The 21,638-nt window shown below is 35.1% G+C and overlaps 1 protein-coding gene across 4 annotated transcripts in view; it reads right to left on the bottom strand.

Annotated features, from left to right (window-relative positions):
- IDE (insulin degrading enzyme) overlaps positions 1–21,638 on the bottom strand; it is a 70,497-nt gene that overhangs the window by 25,806 nt on the left and 23,053 nt on the right. For all 4 annotated transcript variants that reach the window (XM_069796655.1, XM_069796654.1, XM_069796653.1 and 1 more), the window contains exons 9-14: positions 21,517–21,608; positions 19,818–19,898; positions 16,805–16,908; positions 6,362–6,464; positions 5,267–5,389; positions 2,827–2,909 (exon numbers count right to left, since the gene is read on the bottom strand). In XM_069796655.1, coding sequence (XP_069652756.1) covers positions 2,827–2,909; positions 5,267–5,389; positions 6,362–6,464; positions 16,805–16,908; positions 19,818–19,898; positions 21,517–21,608 — 586 coding nt within the window. The remainder of the gene's footprint in view (positions 1–2,826; positions 2,910–5,266; positions 5,390–6,361; positions 6,465–16,804; positions 16,909–19,817; positions 19,899–21,516; positions 21,609–21,638) is intronic.

Here is a 21,638-nt window from a genome sequence, read left to right as displayed (position 1 = left end):
AATCATTAATCCTCAAGTGAAAAATAACAGAAAACAATTATTATAACACTGTTCTGGGATTTGCCTTCTATTACTGACAACTTTGTAAATAACTGCTTATTTCTAGTTTACCATTTTTTGACTAGACTTGTGGAAGCAGAACGACTCAATCACTGACACTGTATTTGAAAAATCTTAAAGTCTAGTCTTTTCCCCTCTCAAACAGAACTGTGACATAGCTGGAATCAACACTGAAGTGTTGATCCTGAGCTACCTTATGAGCAACTCAAGTTGCTTGAAATATTTCTTAAACTGGAAGGTAGCAAGTATCCAGTTAAAAATAATTAGCATTATATTTTTAACATTCATCTCTAAACCTTGGGAAATTTGAAATGCAGAGTTTACAAATACCTTTAGGAAGTTTTTAAAACAACAGCACATTACATTGTTACTTTGCTTCCTTTTAAAAAAGGATACTTGTTGAGTTCTTAAGTCATAATTCATACAAAAGCAAAAGCTTATCATCATCCCTTAGGCTGGATGATAAGTCCCGCATCAGAGGTTTTTACTGTAGTGTTTCTTTAATGCAAGACCTGTGCCATGTAGGGATTTTCAGTTTTGGAACAAGGTGACTTCAAGAGATTCATATACTCAGATTGTTCCTACTGGATTTGTATGTTTGAAGGAGAAACCACCCTCATTAACTTCCTCTTAATTCTACACAGCAGTTGCTGCTATAACATCTGGGTCAGGAATTCTTCCAAAGATTCGTGATCATCAGGGCTGCAGGCAGAAGAAATCCTCTAGTTTTTCTATCTTACTGAAGCAGTCTAGTGTGAACAAATTCTTGTAATCTGCCACACTGCAGCATAGTCATCATATCCTAATCTAGAATTGAGGCTAAAACTTTATGAAAACCAATGTTATTAAGATGGCTTTATTCACCAATTCACTTGGTCAAAAGAGCTGTGGGTAATTTCATCAAGTCTCGTGAATAAACACTATACATTTCACCATTTCCTGCAAAGACCATTAGCATTACCAGTCTCAAAAGACAGAGATTCACTAAGAATCTATCTTAAGTATCAAAACCACACAAACCTGCTTACAACTTCTTTTGCAGATGATGTACCCAATATTGTCAAAATCTCCTCACATCCATTCATATACAATTACCACCTCATTTTTTTAAAGAAAAAGCAAGAACCCTCATCCCCAACCCTAAGAAAAAAGCCACCTTTCCACCTATAACCATTCCTAGGAGGAAAGAGGCAAATCACTCTATTACATTAGTCAGCAAAGCTCAAGTACTCCTGGCTTTTTAAAAGGGCTCACTGACATGAAAGTACAAATCTAACTGGGAAAGACTACCACCACATATCTAGTTGAAGATGTCCCTGGCTCGTTATAGCGGCGGTTGGACTAGATGACCTTTAAAGGTCCCTTCCAACCCAAAGCATTCTATGATTCTACGATATTGTGCGTATGTGTGCATACTTATACCTTTGTGTGCTCTACATAAAATCAATTATTATCTTTTAATTACTCACAAACTGGTATAGAGATTGGATCACTCATAGTTCATTTGGAATTGATTTGAAAAAAAAACCCAAAACACAACTATATAACAAACACAGCGTCCCTCAACAAAATCTTATTTTGGATTTTAGCCAAACATAGTAAAAGCGAAAGCCACCAGGTATGTGCAAAGGTGGCAAAATATTGCAATTGTAGTTACCATTTTGATCTTCCATTTCCTGACACACTGAAGTTGAAACAGTTGTAATGTTTGCCGTATGGTTTCAAAAAGAAAAAAGAAAGAGGAAATGCCCAGGCAACCTATTTTCCCCAACCAGTACCAACACCAGTACCAAGATCTGACACTCTCAGAAAAAACCCTCTACCTAAAATTCTGCCAAGAAAAATTTCAAGTGGTCACTCAAAACAAGGACTCAACAGTGCATCTATGAGCATCTATCAGAGCCCACATAATAGCCTTTCCAGCAATATCACTGAATCATTTAATTAGGCCAAAGGAGAGTTCCTGAAATTATTTTCACTTTCAGCAGCCCAGCACAGAAATAGCTGCACTCTAAAGACAGCAGTATTTTTTTTTAACTCAAAAGTTAGAAATTATTACTTGAAAGGAACACTAAGAAGGTACATCGTCATGCTCACTTTAAGAAAAAAAAAAAATAATAATTTTCCTGTGACAAAAATAATGCAAGACCAGAATTAACATTACAGCACTTTATCATGCATCTTGAAGTGAGAATCACCCATTCATTGATAAAATAGACGGTGTTCTTCTAAAAAAAAAAAAAAAAAATCAGTCGTTGGTTAAATAAAATGCCACAATTTTAAGCACTTAGAATTTTATCCTGGCTTGCGTTATGCAAATTAAAACAGAATTTGAACCTAAAACCATTATCAGAATAGCATTTTATTAAAAAAACCACTATCTTAAAATAGTTGCAATTTATTCATTGATTTAAAATAATACACACCCATTTTTAAAGAGGTACACTGCAATATGTAGTAGGTCCTATTGGTAGGCATATTTCAGGTATAGCAAATAAAACACAGAAGAAAACTTGTTTTTAAAGTATTTTTAGATAAACTTTTCCTGTTAATATAGATGGAGCCCCTCAAACTGCTTGCTGCTCAACTACCGCATAACTTACATGAGCCTTCCTGCTATCTGTATCTTATTGCATATTCCCAAGCGAGGACAAATGTTTTAAAGCCTCAATACATGCAAAAAAGTTTTTGCCACAGAAATGCAGATTCCCAACAAGCAACAAACTTCTGGAGAGCAATTTATGTGATATACTTAACAACGCATACCTGAAAAATTCAAAGTTGAGACAAGCTTTTGGCAAAAAAAATTTGTCATCTTGCTTGAACCACAGTTTGCTCATAGCAGTGTCCTGTGTCAAGAAAAGAAGTTTTGTTATGTCACCTTTTAACTGTAACATGTTACACTATTTTTAAAAAAAGTCTCTTCAGCACTTCAAATATCAGTTTAGCATTGTCCCCTTAAATTCACATTCTTGCTATATACATTTGTGTATACATCCATCTATCCTTACTGAGATGCTCTTCTTACCCTATGTCACCTTAACAAGCAGTTAATGGCTGCAGCATTGTGAATGAGGTTATGATCAAAATGGGAAATACTTTTCTAGAGCAGGAGTGATCAGAGACAAAGAAAGAGTTAGCTTCACAAAGTTCCCTACTAATGCTGGCATTAAAAGATGTGCCATTAAGCAGCACTACAGCACCATAGTAACAATCTGGCCCTCAGGCCAAAGCCCATAACCTAACTGTCCTCTTTCCTCGGGGTTTTTTAGGGCAAGATGTGCCATTACAACAAAGGTGACCCAGTGACATAGTGCCAGCGAAAACGGTCATCCTGTTCCTGCACTTATGTTCCCATCCCTGCCCTTCTCCACAACACTGCTCCAGTCCATAGTAAGCTCACTTAGGCATATAAAACAGCAGAAAAATAGCTTTTTTTTTTGTACAGCTCATCTCCGCTGGTTTAGTTCTTGCAATGTTTTGCTGTGAGGTCAGACAAATGCCAGGTCCCACAAAAGCAAAACGGCACAGACATACAGCTGGGGAGAAAATAAAAGAGATGCAGGCAAAATAGACAATGTTTATTTCATCAAAGAAGATTGAAAACATTTTCACTCAGAAAACATATTTTAAAGGGAAAGGAAAAACTAAAAACAAATTCATTTCTAAAGCAGTGATGCCTTAAAGCAAAGCTTTTGTGTGGATCAATTGCCTAGTTGCTACAGAGACACTGAAGGACCATCAAGTTTCTATAGCAAACCAATTACTGTTACTTAATAGAGCTGTAGTATGTCTCCCCGCTGAGGTTTAAGGTTTCAGTTCAGGATGGATGTAAACATATGCTCGAAGACCTCCTCTGTTAATAATACAGCTTCAAGCACATAGCTAAAATACCCTGTGCAGAACAAATATGTTTTCCTGAAGGATGTCTTTGCACTAAAGTAGACATATTAATCTAGTGTGCAAAAAGTATTCCTGAATTGAGTATTCAGACTGAAGCACAACATGTAATTGCAGAAGACTTCTCCTATTTATCCTCCAACTAAGCCTAGAACAGAGATGAGCATTAGCAAAGACAACTATGCTGTAGTAGTGAGAAGTAATTTTTAGTAAATTTTAGGTACTCAGAACAACTGAGATTTGCTAAACATATTGAGATCATTAAATGATGCTTCCAGGAGACTGGAGAGTGATGTTTATTTACATGTTTACATCACTCTCCCTTTTTCCATGCAATCACAAGCTTTTTCCATACACAGTTACAAAAGAATAGCTTTGTCTACATGCTTGACTTACTGAACACTGCTCAAAAAAATATAAGAGTGGCAGTCACCCTTCTGCTGAATAAACAGCTTTAATACTATTTCTATCAATTGTTAACACACTTTCAAAAGGGCAAAGAGAGTTCAAGCTGTTTGTAGATTCATTTTTGTAGGAACGCAATGTCATGGTTTAACCCCAGCCGGTAACTAAGCACCACGCAGCTGCTCACTCGCTCCCCCCCCCCCCGTGGAATGGGGGACAGAATCAGAAAAAAAGATAAGAACAGTTTAATAGAACAGAAAGGAAGAAACTAATAATGATAATAATAACAATAATAAAATGACAATAATAATAATACAAGGATTGGTATGTACAAAACAAGTGATGCACAATGCAATTGCTCACCACTCGCTGACCGATGCCCATTAGTTCCCGAGCAGTGATCCCCCCGCTGGCCAGCTCCCCCCAGTTTATATACTGGGCATGACACCACATGGCATGGAATACCCCTTTGGCCAGCGTGGGTCAGCTGCCCTGGCTGTGTCCCCTCTCAACTTCTTGTGCACCTCCAGCCTTCTTGCTGGCTGGGCATAAGAAGCTGAAAAAATCCTTGACTTAGTCTAAACACAACTTAACAACAACTGAAAACATCAGTGTGTTATCAACATTCTTCTCATACTGAATCCAAGACATAACACTATACCAGCTACTAGGAAGAAAATTAACTCTATCCCAGCTGAAACCAGGACACCAAATAGTCATAATCCAAAGCTTAGCAAGAATTAACTTTTGACTGTCTTTCTAGCAATATCTTGTAATTTTTTAATTTTTTGTTTATTATACTTTGGAACATGACATGATCTGTATTTTAAAAACACATAGGAATTAACTGCTAACTTCCCAGAACATTAGCTAGCAAACAGAACAAATACAGATAGCTTACCTTGACAAGGGCAGGGTACTGTGTTGCATCTTTTTCCAATGGCAAAATCTCAAAGTTAGTAGGAATAAACTCATTCTTCATTGGAAGCTTGAATTTCCCATTCAGGTCAGCATTTTGCCATTTCTAGATAAACAGGAGAAACAATGAGGCTAAGTAGAATTTCTGCTTAATTAATGGTTATATACTTATTTATGCTGTAGCCAAAGATTTTAAAATATGTTCCACTAGGTTATGTGTAAATACTATTGAGATAACAGGGAAAGAGAGAAATATCTAGGAAACCAAGTTGGAGTAGGCTATCAGCAAGATGAAGGAGGAGAAGACAAAAGATAAAAAGTAGTTTTGAAAAGTTTACAGTAGAGTCGAAGGTAGTTCTATGTCTCACCTTTTCTGCTACTGTGAACTCTAATTGAGGCATTAAACTAAATACATAAGCAAGAATTCTAATCAAGAACATAGGTATGGACAACCTAAAGGAAGTGAAGTGGTCCTACGCAACATCTGTTCAAAGCATGCTCGGCAGGTCCAGTTTAGCTCTAGGGTGTATTTTACACCCATCTCTTAAAAGATTAGATCAATAACAAGTTTCAATAAGGATGTGCCCAACTCCTTTGTTGGACTTCTGATTTTTAGAAGCTCATTTAATTGGAAAAATATAGTTATTTTGTCAGTTGCAAAAATCAATTTCAGAAACACAGTTAGATATCGCAGTTATAAAAAGATTCCGTTCCTAAGAACGGATTAGTTCATTAACATTTAATAGAGACTTTTAAGTTTTAAAAAGTTTATGCTTACATTTTTAAGTAGCCACTGCCTATTATGGATCTTTTACAACAAAAATGGTATAACATTCCCTGTATTTAACATGGTTTAAAACCATTAAAACATCTGTCCTATGTAATAAATATTTGAAATCTAAAGACTAACACAAGATCCTTACTTCTCATAACATTAAACAGACTCGTTGTACAATTTTCATTCTATGTAGACCAGCAGATTTAAGTTCTCCCTTCAACTAAAGGGAAAGCTAGGATAAAGAATTTACCGCTGTCTTTCACTTGCAGATATTAGAATATATTAAAAGTTTTAACATACCTTAATAACTTCATCAGAAATTGCTTCTTGTTTGTACTGTGTTCCATACCAGTCTTCTGTTCGATCAGTTTTTCCTTCAAAAGACTTGGAAACTATTGCAACTCTGAAAACAAAGAGACAAAGCACTTTGGCATGAATGTGTCTGAGAAAAGACTGTGAGAAATTATTCAGAGTACTATTTCTGTTCCATCACTAGAATGCATTTATTTCTGAAAATGGTCCCTGGACAATTACTGAGCGCATGTGGATAGCAGGTATACATATACTGAACTAAACACTAAAGTTAACCATGAAATCAGGTTATCAGCATAATTTAATTTTACTGGTTTTCTAAAAGTGTTACAACCTAGACTTACACACAATTATTGCTGCACGCAATTTCTATTTTTTAGCCTTTGTCCTTGTTCCAGAAAACACAGAAAGAAGTCCTTGAGATCTACAACATTAATGAAGTGACAACATTTTTCATACCACCTATATCAACATTCGGATATGTGAAAATACTGACTATAGAAATTTTATGCCAGACCTAGTGTTTCAGATTACATCACTGCAGTTTCACTCTTGTATTCATAAGCTGATAGTAAGAGGGTTTCTTCATTTTGTATCATTCTCATATTCTCATTTCAGATTATTACCTGTTTCTCCCCCCCTTTTTTTTTTTGTTTTGGTTTGGTTTTTTTGAGGGGAAGGGAACAAAAGCAGGAAGATTAATGTATTTTACAGTCAGTACAACAGAATTATACTCAGTTAGAAACCTGAATCATAGAATACCTCCAGTTGGAAGGAGCCCATAAGGATCATATGAGTTCAATTCCCTGCTTTTCACAGGACTACCTAAAACTAAACCATATGACTAAAAGCATCATCCAGACACACCTTGAACTAAAGAATACACCTAAATAAAAGGAAATCCAGAATAAAGAAAATTACAAACTTATCAGTATTTTTTTCACAGTCTTCATAATAGGTATCAAGAGAACTCCTTTAATTCTTTTTATCAACCTACAACACAAAAAGACTATTCAACAGAAATAAGTAGCTAGCTTTAAGAGTAAATAGATGTTTATAAAAATTCTGAAATGGTCAAAAAAGGTAGCACAATTACCTCCTACATATATGTAACAATCTGTAGATGCTGAATAGCACAGTAGCGAACTTGTCAAATCTTGTGCAGATGGCTAAAATGCACATTAAAACATCAAAATATATGCATTGTAAGTGTTCTTTTTTTAATCACAATATCTTCAGGCCAGGAACATTCTGTTGTTTATTTCTAATGTGCATGGCAAAGTGGGGCATAAATCAAACAGGCATATGGATGTACCTCAAACTACAGTATTTTACTTTACAAATATGTCAGTGGAGAATACCCTTGGGATGAATTTTGCAATACATTGCAAAGTTTAAATATGTGGACTATCAATATTGTAAATGCCTATGTCCTCATCCTTCGTCACCTAATGTTTACACATTGTAAATGACTAAATGATCCAAGCAGAGTTGAAGAAAACAGGATTCTGCTGTATTTAGTTCCAGATTCCCCTACTATGAAGATTTTCCAATTATTAATAAAATCTGTGCATTGCAATTCAAGTAGCAGAACAGTGGGGTAAATAGCTAGCACCAGATGCACTTAAGTAAATGACAAGTACATCTCAGTCACATGGAACTGTAAAGACAATCTCTAGCAATAGATTCAAAAATTGAAGTAGGACTTGCACTACAGACTGTCTAATTTCGAGACAATATTTTAAATCATACACACTAAAGAGGGGCAATCAAATCTCATGTTTCAGGGATGCAGATTTCCTCTGGGTTGAGGAAGGGAGAAATTTTTACTCCCCACCTTTTAAAGCACCACACGATTAGCATGAATACAAATACACATACAAACAACCCCCGCTCCTCTGCAGAAGTTATGCAATATCCAAACTAGAATGAGAATATTCATCTTTAAGAGATACATTATTTCATCTCTCATTGTAAATGGCAATAGAAATGGTTAACATTTTTATTGTGACTTCATATAAAATGGTTTCATACCTGTTTACATGTTAGATGTTTCATTTTTAATACAAAAGGAACAATACTAAATAAATATTCAGCAAAGAACTAAGCACTTTAATCCTAGAGAATATTCGTTCTTGCAACACAGCAGACACTAGCTCAGTCATGAAGGTGAAATCTATTAGAGAGACTGTTGTTTACATTAAAATGAGCCATAGAAATATTCTATTATGTTTTGCATTTTATCTTGGACAGCTGGTGAGCAAAAGCTCCATCGTGTGCAGATGAAGTTGCTAAGAGACTATAAAAACATAAAGCCTATTAGAATTTCAGAGCAACCTACCAGGCCCTTCCATCCATTAAATAAAAAATAAAAACTAAAAAAAGAGGAAAAAAAAGAGTCTTAAGCTACAAGATTATCCTGATAAAATTCCAATAATCATGCAGTCTGAGGAGCAAGACAAAGGTGTTTTATGATATAATACACAGATGTCTATTACTTAACATTCCCTCCTTCTACCCTTCTCCAACATACCGATGCTCAAGCAGTAGTGACAATCCAAGCACCCAAACATTTGCTGTAGGAACATACTAAAATTAAAGAGCTAAAAATAATTGTCTGCTCAACGTATAGAAAATGAAATTGTGGAAATCTGCATTGCAATTCTTCAAGCAGTTCTGCTTCAAGGGATCCTCCTGCCCTGCCTATACCCCAAATCACTACTAGAATGATTACTTAAATTTTGAGCTCTCAGAAACATTCCCACAACCACATGAAACAAACCAAAAGGCATTTCATCTGCCTGAGACTTACAACCTAAACTAAGATACAAGCACCTACAGTAATGAACACCAGGACAGGAAAAGAATAGGGGAAAAGCAGCACCACAGATAGAAATACAATGCTATGCAGTTATTTAAATGTATCATGATGCACCTTTAAAGTTACCAATTATGTACTGTTACTTTTGCTTTTCATTTCTGTGTTGTGCTGTATAGCACTATGAACATCCACATGGTTTAAGACAGCATTGAAATGCACTGGAAAAGCAAGACAGGCAATCAGGCAATCTTTAATAGGACCTGCTTATAACATATTTACACTCAACCAGTGCAATTAGGCTTCCAAGCCATTCATGAACATGGAACACAGCTGAAACTATCAGTGCAATTTACTTCTATATGTACACTCTTGTACATGCAAACTGTTGTAGTCCTCAGTTATGGTCAATTTTCAAAAACAAGCACAATTTTTATAATGTGATACTTATTTACTAGATACCATCTTCTTTTTCACTCTCCTGAAATCTAAAATGAAGCTACAAGTGACAGATCCACAGAAGAGTGTTACTTGGGAAGAGAATGCGTGCTTTAAAAAGAATGTACTTCCAGGAAAGATTATCAACTATTATATTCCAGATTTACGTAATAAAACTCAAGCTTCTAAGGGTGAAAAAGTAATTAGACCACAGTATTTGTGATATTAGTAACAGACATGTCAAAGCAAATTTGCTGCAGAAAAAAAGAATTTATACTTTAAAAGGAATGATTGCTTTTTTTAGGAACTAATTTAAACTTTGTCTTCCAAATAATGATATTGTCAAATAATGGAAAAAATTACACGTATCTTACTCAAATGCATAAAGTAACACGACTGAGACAAAACCAGCAAAAGCCTAGATTTGTTTATAACATCCCTCCCAAAACAATCAGTAAAACTGATGCAAGACAATATAGGCTACTCAAAGCCACTTCCACACAGATCTCATTAGGAAACAGAATAAAACGTGCAGAGAGATGTTGCTGGGGTGCAGCATTCTAATCATTCTCCAGAAACACAAGTTATTTGTTAGCATTCAATAAAACTAAGTTTCTACAAACACAATGGTTTGTGGGAAGAAATAAGTGAACAAATTGTGATTTTCAAAATCTTTACTCAGATACAATGCAATTAACAAACACATATATTCCATATTTGTAACATGTTTATCATCAGGGATGAGGATCACTGACTGCATTGAAATAACTGTTTGTTCAGTAAATCTGTAAAATTCCAGCCCTTCGAAATTTCTGTATCAACATTTTTGGCATTCATTTTATTTTTCTTCCCGCTAGGATAGTACTAGTGCTGCACTTCAGATATGAAGAGAGGAAAAAAGTCCATTTACTATCCAGGGGAAAATGTTCTTTAGTTGCTTAATCTGATGAGTCACTAACTTCTTAAATTTTAATACGAGCATTTATTCTGCAGATGATGAGGGGGGAAAAATTGTATTGGAAATGATGGGAAAATTACATTTTTCAGCTAAGATAGCGACACATGCCAAGTCTATTCCCTTATCTTCACAGATGGCTGGCAAAACCCAGTGCAGTTTGAGCAAGTAAAAATGATACTTACATCTTAAAAAGGTTTCTCTCTTAGGGAAACTAAGCCACTAAATGCAACAAGTAGTATGCGGGGGCAGGAGGAGGGAGGAGAATATGAAAACTTCCTGTTATGGTTCAGTTGAATAGAAGCACATATGGATACTTGCTACCATCTGTGAGTATGGATATTTTTCCATACTTTTTAAAAAACACAGTTTGTTAAGAAAATAACAGTCGAAAAGCTAAACTTTTAACAAAGACGTTGAACTGTAGTCTCTAACTGTGAATGCAGCTACCCCAATATAGATATGTCAAGAAAAGTCCTTAGTGTAGGTGAATTCCAGTAGGGTTATGGAAAGGAAATGATAAATAAAACCACGATACAAAGGAAAAATTCAAATCAATGAAGACTAAACCATTGCAAGACATAATTTATGCAAGGCATAAAACAAACAAACAAAAAAACCACACAGGAAAAAAAAAAACCCAACAGGCAAAGTTAGGATGATGTTGCACATACTAATTCTTCCATAAAAAGGGAGAACAGAAAGGTAAACATGAACATAAATATCAGTAAATGGCAGATAACCAGAACACTTACAGATATTTAAAAGCACACGTCCACAGTTTTTTATTAGTGTATACAATTTGCTCAAGGAAACACAAAGAAGGAAACGAGCTACTGGATTGATAGTTTACTACATGCATATAGATACAGCTGTAATATAAAAGACTAAAACACAAAGGGGACCCTTTTATTAACATCTATAATCTCAACTCAATTCTTTCAAGAGAGCCCACTAAAAATGCAAATCCACAGTAGCTTTCTCAAATCTTTGTAGCATACCATAAAATCACTTCTAGTGAAATTTAACTAAGTTCCCCTCCCGCACAAGCTATTTTATCTTGCTAGCAATTTAAAATAAAAGATACTATAAAATTATATTCCTTGTTATATTTTACTATACTTTGAAGTATCTTAGTTAAGAAAAGGATGAAAAAATTCCTCGTTCATTTCATTCTACTTTTAATTTCAAAAGATAAGTGCTTAAAATGTGTCTAAAGGGAATATAGTACTATATACAAGTTAATATTTTGTTTCAATCACATGAAAATAGTCTAATTAGCTCAGATCTTTAAACACCTGATGCCCTGAATAAAACCATGTAATTCCCACTAAAATTGACAGGACTCAGACTTTTACAGCTGCGAAAAATCAGCTTGCAATATTATCATGGAAGCTACATAGAAGCAAACCATAACTTTTGAGTCTACACTGAAAAAAATGTTATCATTTAGAGAAGCAGGAAAAAGCAAGAGGACACTTAATCTTAAATTTGGTTTGATGTTTGGGGTTTCAAAAAGAAATAAATAAAAAATAAGTTATAGTTTTGGAGAAGAAAAATAGTCTGAACATAAGAACTAAAATGTGAATGTATAGTTGCTATGGCAATAGCAAACGCTAGGATGGTTTTAGTCTACCCATAATAACCAATACATTTATCATTACTCTGACCATATACCATTCAAACTCAAAGTATGCCTGCTGCTACATCATTATAGGCCTCCTGCAGGCCTCATTCGATCCATGTTAGAACATCAGTGCTTTGATGAATTCCACTGTTAGAACTGCATTTAATCAGTCTTTGGTCACTCTCTAATTTGTACATATTTGTATTCAAGCCTTAACAGACCAGCTGTAGGCACAGCTGTGGGTATTTAAGCTTCAGAGAACTAACCTCCTTGTATTTACTATCTTTAAGCCCTACTACAATCTCTACAACAAAAAGAATATATTAACAATAAACTGAAGAGGCCATAAACCCAGGTATATTCCAGTTCTGAAAGTCCCTTTATCTCCCAATAGTTAGCTTTTTTTATTCAAATGCTTAAAATTATATAATTTTATTATAATCTATTTCTTAAGCTAGGTAAAGTGAAAAGGCAATGTAGTTAGTCCTGAAGGAAGATTAAATGCAACATATTTCTTCCAGCATCCAAAAAGTAAGCACAGTAACAACAAGCTAGAAGAAAGCTGGGTGAGACCCAAGATGTTTAAAGTCCAAGATTACACGAAGACCCACGCGCACATAAGTTACTAGATGACCATCCCTCTCTGATTATTTTTTCCTCTCTCTCTAATAAGATTCTTGCTTATGTTGCTCTTTTCTTGACACCCCTCCCCAGTTTTTTTTAACCAAGGACAAAGAGGAATGCAGAATTGCAACTGCAAGTGCAAATATGGGCTTATATTAACTAAAATAAAAACACATTGTGAAATGGCTGTTTACTACACATTTGAACGAAGCACACCATGTAGCATTCTAAATTCTTCTAAAAATTGTCACCCCTATTCCTATGCTTCTGACCACATTCTATAGACTTGAATTTTCTCCCTCTATCTGTATTCTCTACACTTTCCTTTCTCACACTAATACCTTTTGAACAAGGTTAATTATGGCTATTTTATGCTGAAGTACTGTCACCTGGAAGGGAGTGTGAAAAGGTTGGCATAGCCAACAGGAGTAACACAGGAAACTGATGAGTGATCTGTGGCACCCAGAAGCATCTGATAAGCTGAAATAGTCTATGAATGTATTTACATATATTAACTTCCTCTAGCAATTTTTGAAAATTTAAGCAAGCAGATGCTTTGGAAGTTCTCTGGCTAATAACAAAGACTCAATTTACACTGTGAAAGGTATCCTTCCCTAAGATAATATTGACTGTTTTCTTGCAATGTTAAGAGCCACATTTCAAAGCTATGCAAAGCTATAATAAACATCAGATCTGATTAAGCACCTGTAGCTTGTTTACTAAATCAGTATAAAAAAATGGTTTACCTATTGCTTGTAAGCAATTCTAAAACCAGTTAAAAGTTCAAATTCATGTGGAATTTGGTCAAGCTTTCTTCAGATAAGTAGTAATTATATATTCTCTTTTAATTACTAAAAACAGTCTTTATGTTAAAGGTAAGCTCTTGTATCAAATTTCCAAGAAGTTGGGTGGTAGATCAACAGGAAAATACATTCAAAATAGAATTATTTAATACAATAGGAAAGAGAACCTGGAAATTTTCTTTAAAGTATTGTTTTTCAAAATATGATCTCTTGAAATATGCAAGCTTCAGTTACAGTATCCCACACACATTACACATAGATGCACACCCACACACAAAGATATAGGCCCTTCTTTAAAGGGCATTAATTACTATGGCAACTACTGTCACTGACATAGGCAGCTCCATTCATTTTATCATTACTTGTATACCCCTAGAAACACCAGAACCCCATGACATTTGCAAATACAGTTCATAATCAAATTTTATCCTACTTTATCCAATAATTATTTGAAATGTACAATCTTTTGAAAATAAAGTAACATGCATCTTAAACTAAATGAATATACAAGACAGATTTTGTCATACAAGCAGAGTGAAGATTCATGCCCAAACTTTTAAGTAATTCACAGTAATTTCAGAAAGCTGAAATATATAAACTCTAGAAATATATGAATGCATGCCTCGCTGGCCTTGTATATCCAACAGTGTCTGAAAATTTCAGTGTGGATCATATTCAGAAACAGACACCCCACCCCTAAAATCATTATTTTTTGTATTACATATGTGGCTTCCAAAACACTGAAAAACAAATGTTCAAATACAGTAAGACTGATATACAGAATCCCAAGCAAGAGCTTGTTTCTGTGTTTTCATACATTTTAATAACATATCTACACCACTAATTTAATACTATAATTTATTACAATATACACAAAAGATCTACTAAAAGAACCAAATTGAAAAAAAAAAAGAAAAGAAAAGAAAATTCAGGCTCCAAAGTGCTAGTATAACTGTTGCCCATTCAACCTTCTAGTAATTAAGATTGTACCACATTATACAAACATATAAATATATACACACAAATGTACATATTGTCCTACTGAACCTCTGCCCTCTTCAGTGCACAGAATTAAGAAACAGTTATTCAATATGCTCAAAGCATGACTCAACTTCTTCTGTTTCCAATATTCACCTCTTTTTCTAAATAAATAGAATTACTAAAATGCCTCTTCTGCAATGTCAGTGTTACAGGAACTAATTTCATTTTTTAAAATATCCCAAGAGACATTATTTTCAGAGATAGGAAGGCGAGGCAAATAGAGATCCACAAAGTTATACAGTACCCATTCATTTTAGATAGTCACTTTAAGACTTTTTTCTTTTTAATTCTTTGCATTGTATAGTACCTCATACATTAAAAGCAAAGCTTCTGTTGAGTTGTTTGTGGATTCAGGTGCACAACAATCCCTCTAGTTAGGCCTTAAGATTTTAGGCATACTCAAGAAAATAAAAAGGAATGAGTAATTACTGGCTTGCTGTGAAAAGTTTGTTTTAGGAGCTTGTCTTGTGCCATTTAGGAAGCTTGTGACAAAGCAAAGATACTCAGTTCTCCTGGGCAGCATTGAACAGTCTTAACCTCAAACCTCTACTTTCCTCTTTCTGCAGATTCCTGTTACTTTCATTACACACCTTCCAACTACATTGGTAGGTTAGGCAGAGCAATACATGGTACTGACATCTTATCATGTAATTCCAGAACATTTCTATTCTGTAAGAACTGAAACAGAAGTTGTATGGGGGGAAAAAAAAGGGAAAAAAGCATACATCTCCAGAAAGCAAAAACAAACAAACAGAAAAGAAAGACTTGGTAAACTTTAGTTTCTTTGCCCTTTGTAGACTACACTGCACTTAGTCTGCACAGGCTTTTCTGCTCAGTTCCTCCAGGTTTGGTCCCATCAGTTCTGCCACTGTCCTACCTCATGCTCCTTGTCTTGGACCTCTTTGCCTCTTCTGTTTGCCCTGTTTCCATGATTCAAGACTCTCAGCTGAATACCCTTGCTAAGCCTGACAATCTTTTCTTCTAGACTTGCTCTCGTACCTCCACTCTGCCTATAAATCCCAATTCCTATCCCCCTCTCATATTTTTGTCCAATCTGCACTTAACCATCCCCAACTGTTCCACTAGCCAGCCACTCTATCCATCCTTGACTGAAATACCAGTTCCCCACAGCTGCCAATATCCCCACTTACATTACCCCCATGATGTCCTTTGCCAGCTCTCTTGCCCCAGGCTCTTCCTCCCTTCCTTAACCATTTGCCCAGCCCTTCCTCCTCCTCAATTAATATGCTCTTTTTTCACCTGCCCTCATTTTCTTCTCAACAGCTTCCAGATTTCTTCACTTGTAAATCATCATTTCAGCAAAGTGTTATTTCCCTTCTCCTGGTCACACTAGATATTCAAATAGACATGGGGTACATTTGTTCTTTCAGCCTTTCTTTTCTACCCTGCATGGGTGACAACAGAAGATCCTCAAAAGCACAGGAGAGAGGTTTCCCCTTTTCCTTTCAACATCTATTCTGACCAATTACTGAGCCCTGAAATTTGTACTGCAGCATGCTCACTCTGCAAAGAAAGCATGTGCAGTATGGTCACACTCATATCAAAGAGATGCTCTGGAAGTCTGAGAGATTTTAGCAGCTAAAGGCACAGCTATTTCTACCCACATAAATTGATATTTTTCAGAGGGTCTGCTAATCCACACAAAGTTTTGTAGCTCTCCACAGGGAAAATAAAATATATTCAGCAGCTAAAAGCCATCCTCTTAACAGATTTCCAGACCTAGCTGCAAATTATGAATATTAGAGCATTCCATGTAAAATGTCCCCAGAATTTAGTGAGGCAGGATAATTTTACTAGGCTTTTTCTCAGCAACAGTTGAGCTATTCTGAGTCAGTAGCTTCCTAAAAACTATTTCAGTCTGAGGAAGACACCCTGCATAAAGAGGACTAAAAGGATGTTTCTGTCTGAAAAGGAAGAGTTGCATGTACTTAAGAATTTTTATTTTCAATGGGTACAGAGACAGTAACACATAGAACAACTAGCTCTTTTTCAGTGACATTTACTTTGGAGCTGTAAGAGACATCTAAGAATTTTTATTTCCATTAGTTCATCTGCTTTCTTACAATGTTTGGGTTAAAATACAAGTTATTGCAATTTAACTTACCGAACATTTTCTGGTCTCAATTTATCCAGTACCATCTCAATTAAATCAGGCCTGAATTCTTCAAGCAAATATTCAGCAGCCAATACTTCTTCTATAGGATAATACTAAAAAACAAAGCCCAGAAACACGTAGGTGAATTAAACAAAAGCTAAGCAAGAAAAAACTACTGTTTTGTATAGGAAATAAAAGTGTATACTTCTGGTCACTAAATCTGTATTACCTTGGTAATTTCAAATTAGAAATGCATACATGTCCTAAAACCTTTCTCTTAAAACTAAACAAGATGGAGTAGTACTCTAACTATGCAATCATATTTCTCCTGTATTAGGCAATTTTATATACTGCATATTATCATTCTTTTATCTTGAAATATTTTATGTCTCAGTATAAAAACTCACTCTCCTTTAAATACTGCTTTGAAGTAACTAAAGTAAAAATAACACGGTAAATGCTGACCCCTGGAGGAAATGTTTAAAGATAAAAGAACACCAAGCACTCACCAGAGTGCATTTGGGAAAAACAAAACAAAAGAAAGCAAACAAAACACAAACAAAAACACAAACAACCTAAAAAACCACTAAGTTTTTTAGGATTCTCTAAGAATTCAATTCTTATTTACAGTAATTTAAAGGAAAGTATATTTCAATTATCTAAAAGTATAATACAAACTTCCACAATTTTAATTCTAACATTTTTTTATTTAGGATCAAACTGAAAATCTCTTAAGGTACATAGCAATTTAAGAAGAAAAAAACAGTTAAAACTCCTTTGAAAATTCTTAGTGCAGTTGACAGGAAAACTTTGTTGATTAACATCTGTTTACCAAGGGGAAAATACCAGGTGACCTAAGCACCAAGTACTTGCAGTTTGCCATACAGGTGTACTGTTTTTGACCAGAATATTATAAAATGTCTTTCTGAATTACTTACATTATACAAAAAACTACAGTGGAATGAATTCCAGAACATAGAGTAACTCACACAAAGGATTTTGGAAAAAAGAAAGGGGGGGGGGCGGGGACGGGGGACGACGACGACAGACCAAGGACAATGAACCGAACCAAACCTGTGTTACAAAAAATTCAAATGTGAATGCTGAAGACCCAGAATTTGAAAGGTCTTGTCCAAAAGATTCACTGTACACTGAAGAATGCTCATTTAACTACATTCTGCATAAATGGAGATTTTAAGTAATCTATGCACTTCTAATCTGAAATTACCAAGGCAATACAGATTTAGTGACCAAAAGTCTACACTTCATTTCCTTTGCAAACACAGGCCATAGTTAGCCCACCAACTGGAACTGAAAATAAAATTTATTTGGTTATTTTGTTATTGCTTGAGCAGGAGGGTTGGACAAGACGACCTCCAGAGGTCCAGTCCAACCTCAACCATCTTGTGATTCTATGATTACTTTTCCGCAAGGTCCAAGCATAATGTAACTAAAATAAAACAGAATAAAACAATTTAGATACAACAATCAGATTAAAATGAAATTTAAAAAATGATACAATTAAGGAGACAAAACAAAACAAAAGAAAAAGGACACTGCAAACCAGGGAACAACTACCTGGAAAACATCAAGCCTACACATGACAAATATGAAATATAATTTGACAGCAGGACCTTAGTGCTGACTCCTTAGACCAGCACAAATATGCTTTAAAGACAAACTGCTGTTTTGTTGAATAAAAATGTTTAAATCCTTTTGATAAATACATAGTAATTTATGACATTACATTTACTCATGCTAACTTATACACAGGTTCTTCTTCAAGTTATGAAAAACAGCTAGTATTCATAAGGGTATGAGATCACCAAACAACAGTTCTAGCTTGGTTAAGTCAAAGCATAAACTTAGCATGACTCAGAGGCAATAAAAAGAACTAGAAAAGTTAGTTTACAATTAGTGTTTAAGCAACTAACAGCAGAATCAGAATTACCATTCACACTGCAAAGCACAGCAAAAGAAAAGCAGTGAAGAAAAAAAAAAAGTCCTAAATCAATACCCTGCTCTTTGGAACACTCCCAGCAACTTCCTGGCCTGATTTTTTTGGAAACAGCAATTGTTATTGGGAATGATCCAACAAATACAGACCACTGAAAGACTGTTTCAGAAGTCAGAGGTCCATTTGTTAGAGATTTTATGCATTTGACAGAACAAAAGGCAAGAGACAGCATCCCAAATAGGAGCTCCTTTAAATATCCATTTAAATGTTTTCAGTTAGGTCTAATGCTTTTTAGTAACAGAAAGACAATTCTAAAATTGAAAATCATTATTTTAGACTTTACAAATTAAAGGTGTAGGAGTATTAACAGGAATTCCTACAAAGAAACCAAAAATGCCTCTGAATAGATGTAGACATTAGCTGTGCAATGGAGAATGGCTGCAACGTATAAAAGTTGCATAACTTTCACTAGACAAAAAACACCTAAATCTTCCTTTAGTGCAATATGTGGAAACTGGATTTTCCAAGAAGTATAAAGACTAAGTATAAGCTACATGATAATTCTTTCAGTACCAATATGTAGTCACATTAGTAGAGTCAAACATTTCTGATTTGCTATCTTAATATGAACATTTCTGCTTACTGCAGTATTTTAATATTGTTAACTATGGAAGCATTTAGAAACACAGTGCTTGTGTTTGTGATAAAATATTATTTCTCTAATATTTCCCTAGAGAACATTTAGCTATCAGGTAGACACAGAATGACAAGGTACATATGTCTTAAGAAACACTGAAACAGATCAAATAGCAACTCCAGTTACTGTAAAATCAGTTCTAGCAAGTATAGAAGTATAAAATGGTAGAGAGTGAAGGAAATGTGACTTACTGACTGCCAAGACTAAGATCTATGCAGCGTGATATTAGCTTCCTAAGCTCAAGAAGTGCAAAGGACCTTTGCAAATACCTGTATTTATTAAGAGTATAATCAAACACACTGCGTAATTATTACTATACTGTAAAAAAACCAAACAAACCAAACAACCAACCACACACAGACACTTACATGCAACATTCCTCCAAGCTTTGATGTGTAACCTCGTGGTCGTTCTTTATCTTTAAATCTGAATGCCACAGCATTTAGATCCTAGGAAACAATGTAGGAAGGGTTGAAAAGCATACATTAGAGACTATTTTAAGAATAATTATTGGCTACTTATTTCCTTTTTATAACCTAAGAAAAGGAAGGAGTTTTGTTGTATCCATTTTACATTAGTTACGTACCTAACACAAAAGTTTTCATTAATATTCAAGCTGCACAAAACTCACAAGCAATTTCGGATAGTCTCACAATGTGAAGTGTTATACAAGTCTTTTAAGTCCTATTTGTAGTAAGAGATCTGGCCCATGGCTCATATATTTAAATTTCCTGATAATTTGTAAACAGACTAACTTTGATACAACCAATGCATAGTGTTCCAGTGCAATCTTCATTGTATGTTAATGAACTGAAGCCTTTCCCTCTTCCTTTTTTGTTCCTTTTGTTCAGGAAGCCAAAAGGTAAGTTTAGAGACAGAAAAAGTGTTTTTCTTTATGCCGTCTTAGCCACAGAAGTAGAACACATCATTCTTAGAATACAATGGCAAGGGTGAATTAAAGAGATCTAAGACTATAAAGCCAATGAAAAGCACCGTCCATCCTTCTGTGAAACCATGCAGAGAGTCTGGTTAATTCAACAATTCAGCTGAAAATAAACTCAAAAAAAGATTCATTTCAAACTAGTTTGCCAGGTCTTCTGACTCACCTCACAGCCTCAGGAATGCCGGGACTGATACAAGAGGAGCAAGGGAACGACACAAGGATGAGATGGGAGGATGGAACTACCTCTTTCAAATCTTGTGTTTGCTTACAATGACAGTAAAACAATTCCATTGGGACTTTTAGCAGAGGGTAAAGAGACTTCTTTTACAGGTATATGGTGTCAAAATGCAAGAAACAAAGTTAACGCATCTGCAGAATTTCTACTCTTAGACAGAAGAAACTCAACAACAGTTTTCACCAAATAAAGCCAAGATGGAACAAGAAATCTTTACCAAAGTATTTGTAGTGAACCAACGAGACTATATATATATAAACAAAACTGGCTTTATTTCACAGTCATTGAGAAGTGCAGTACTATTTAATTCTAATAGGATACTTCACATTTTTGCTCTGTGCACACAGAACCATACAGACTTAGAAGAAGCATGAACAGTTCAGCAAAGGCTGAAGCGTACAACCAAAGTACTCCATGAAAAGTTTTAGTTCACTGCTCCAAAAGGAGAGACAAGAAACAGCAGATTAAATGTCCTACCGCCTTTACAATCTCAACATGAAAGAAGAGAGGGGTAGAAAAACAGCCACTTCAATTTCCAATTCAGTGTTACCCCTCACAGCAAATGCTTCCCCCCCGCTCCACCTCCAGTGAAGACTAAGGAAGGTTATGCAAAATCCTTGCAGACAGAGTAAGATACTTCTTCCTTCACCTCCATTATGTTATCATAAAATGTCAGCTCACAGTTCTATAAGAGCATTTCACATCTACATTAAGACAATATATTCTGAATGTACTTGTCATTTGTGTCAAGTTGCACATCTAAAATTAATAAACTTAATTACCATGTGATTATTAAAGGCTATTTCCACAGCCAAGGAATCTGTTTCTACTTATAATCCAAAAATTTGTAAAAATACAATCACCACATGTCATGTATCAATCACTGTACCTTGCACTCTTGGAAAACCCATTCTTGAGGTCCTTCGGTACGTAGTTTTTGAATATATTGAAACATGTGCAAAATAATATCTTCAACGTGCACTGGAAAGAAAAAATACTTGCTTAGTAATT

Source organism: Haliaeetus albicilla, chromosome 11 (assembly GCF_947461875.1).
Source record: "Haliaeetus albicilla chromosome 11, bHalAlb1.1, whole genome shotgun sequence".
In the NCBI taxonomy this organism is placed as follows: Eukaryota; Metazoa; Chordata; class Aves; order Accipitriformes; family Accipitridae; genus Haliaeetus; species Haliaeetus albicilla.
Note: the sequence above shows the minus strand (reverse complement) of the source record. Positions and strands in the feature narration are given on the sequence as shown.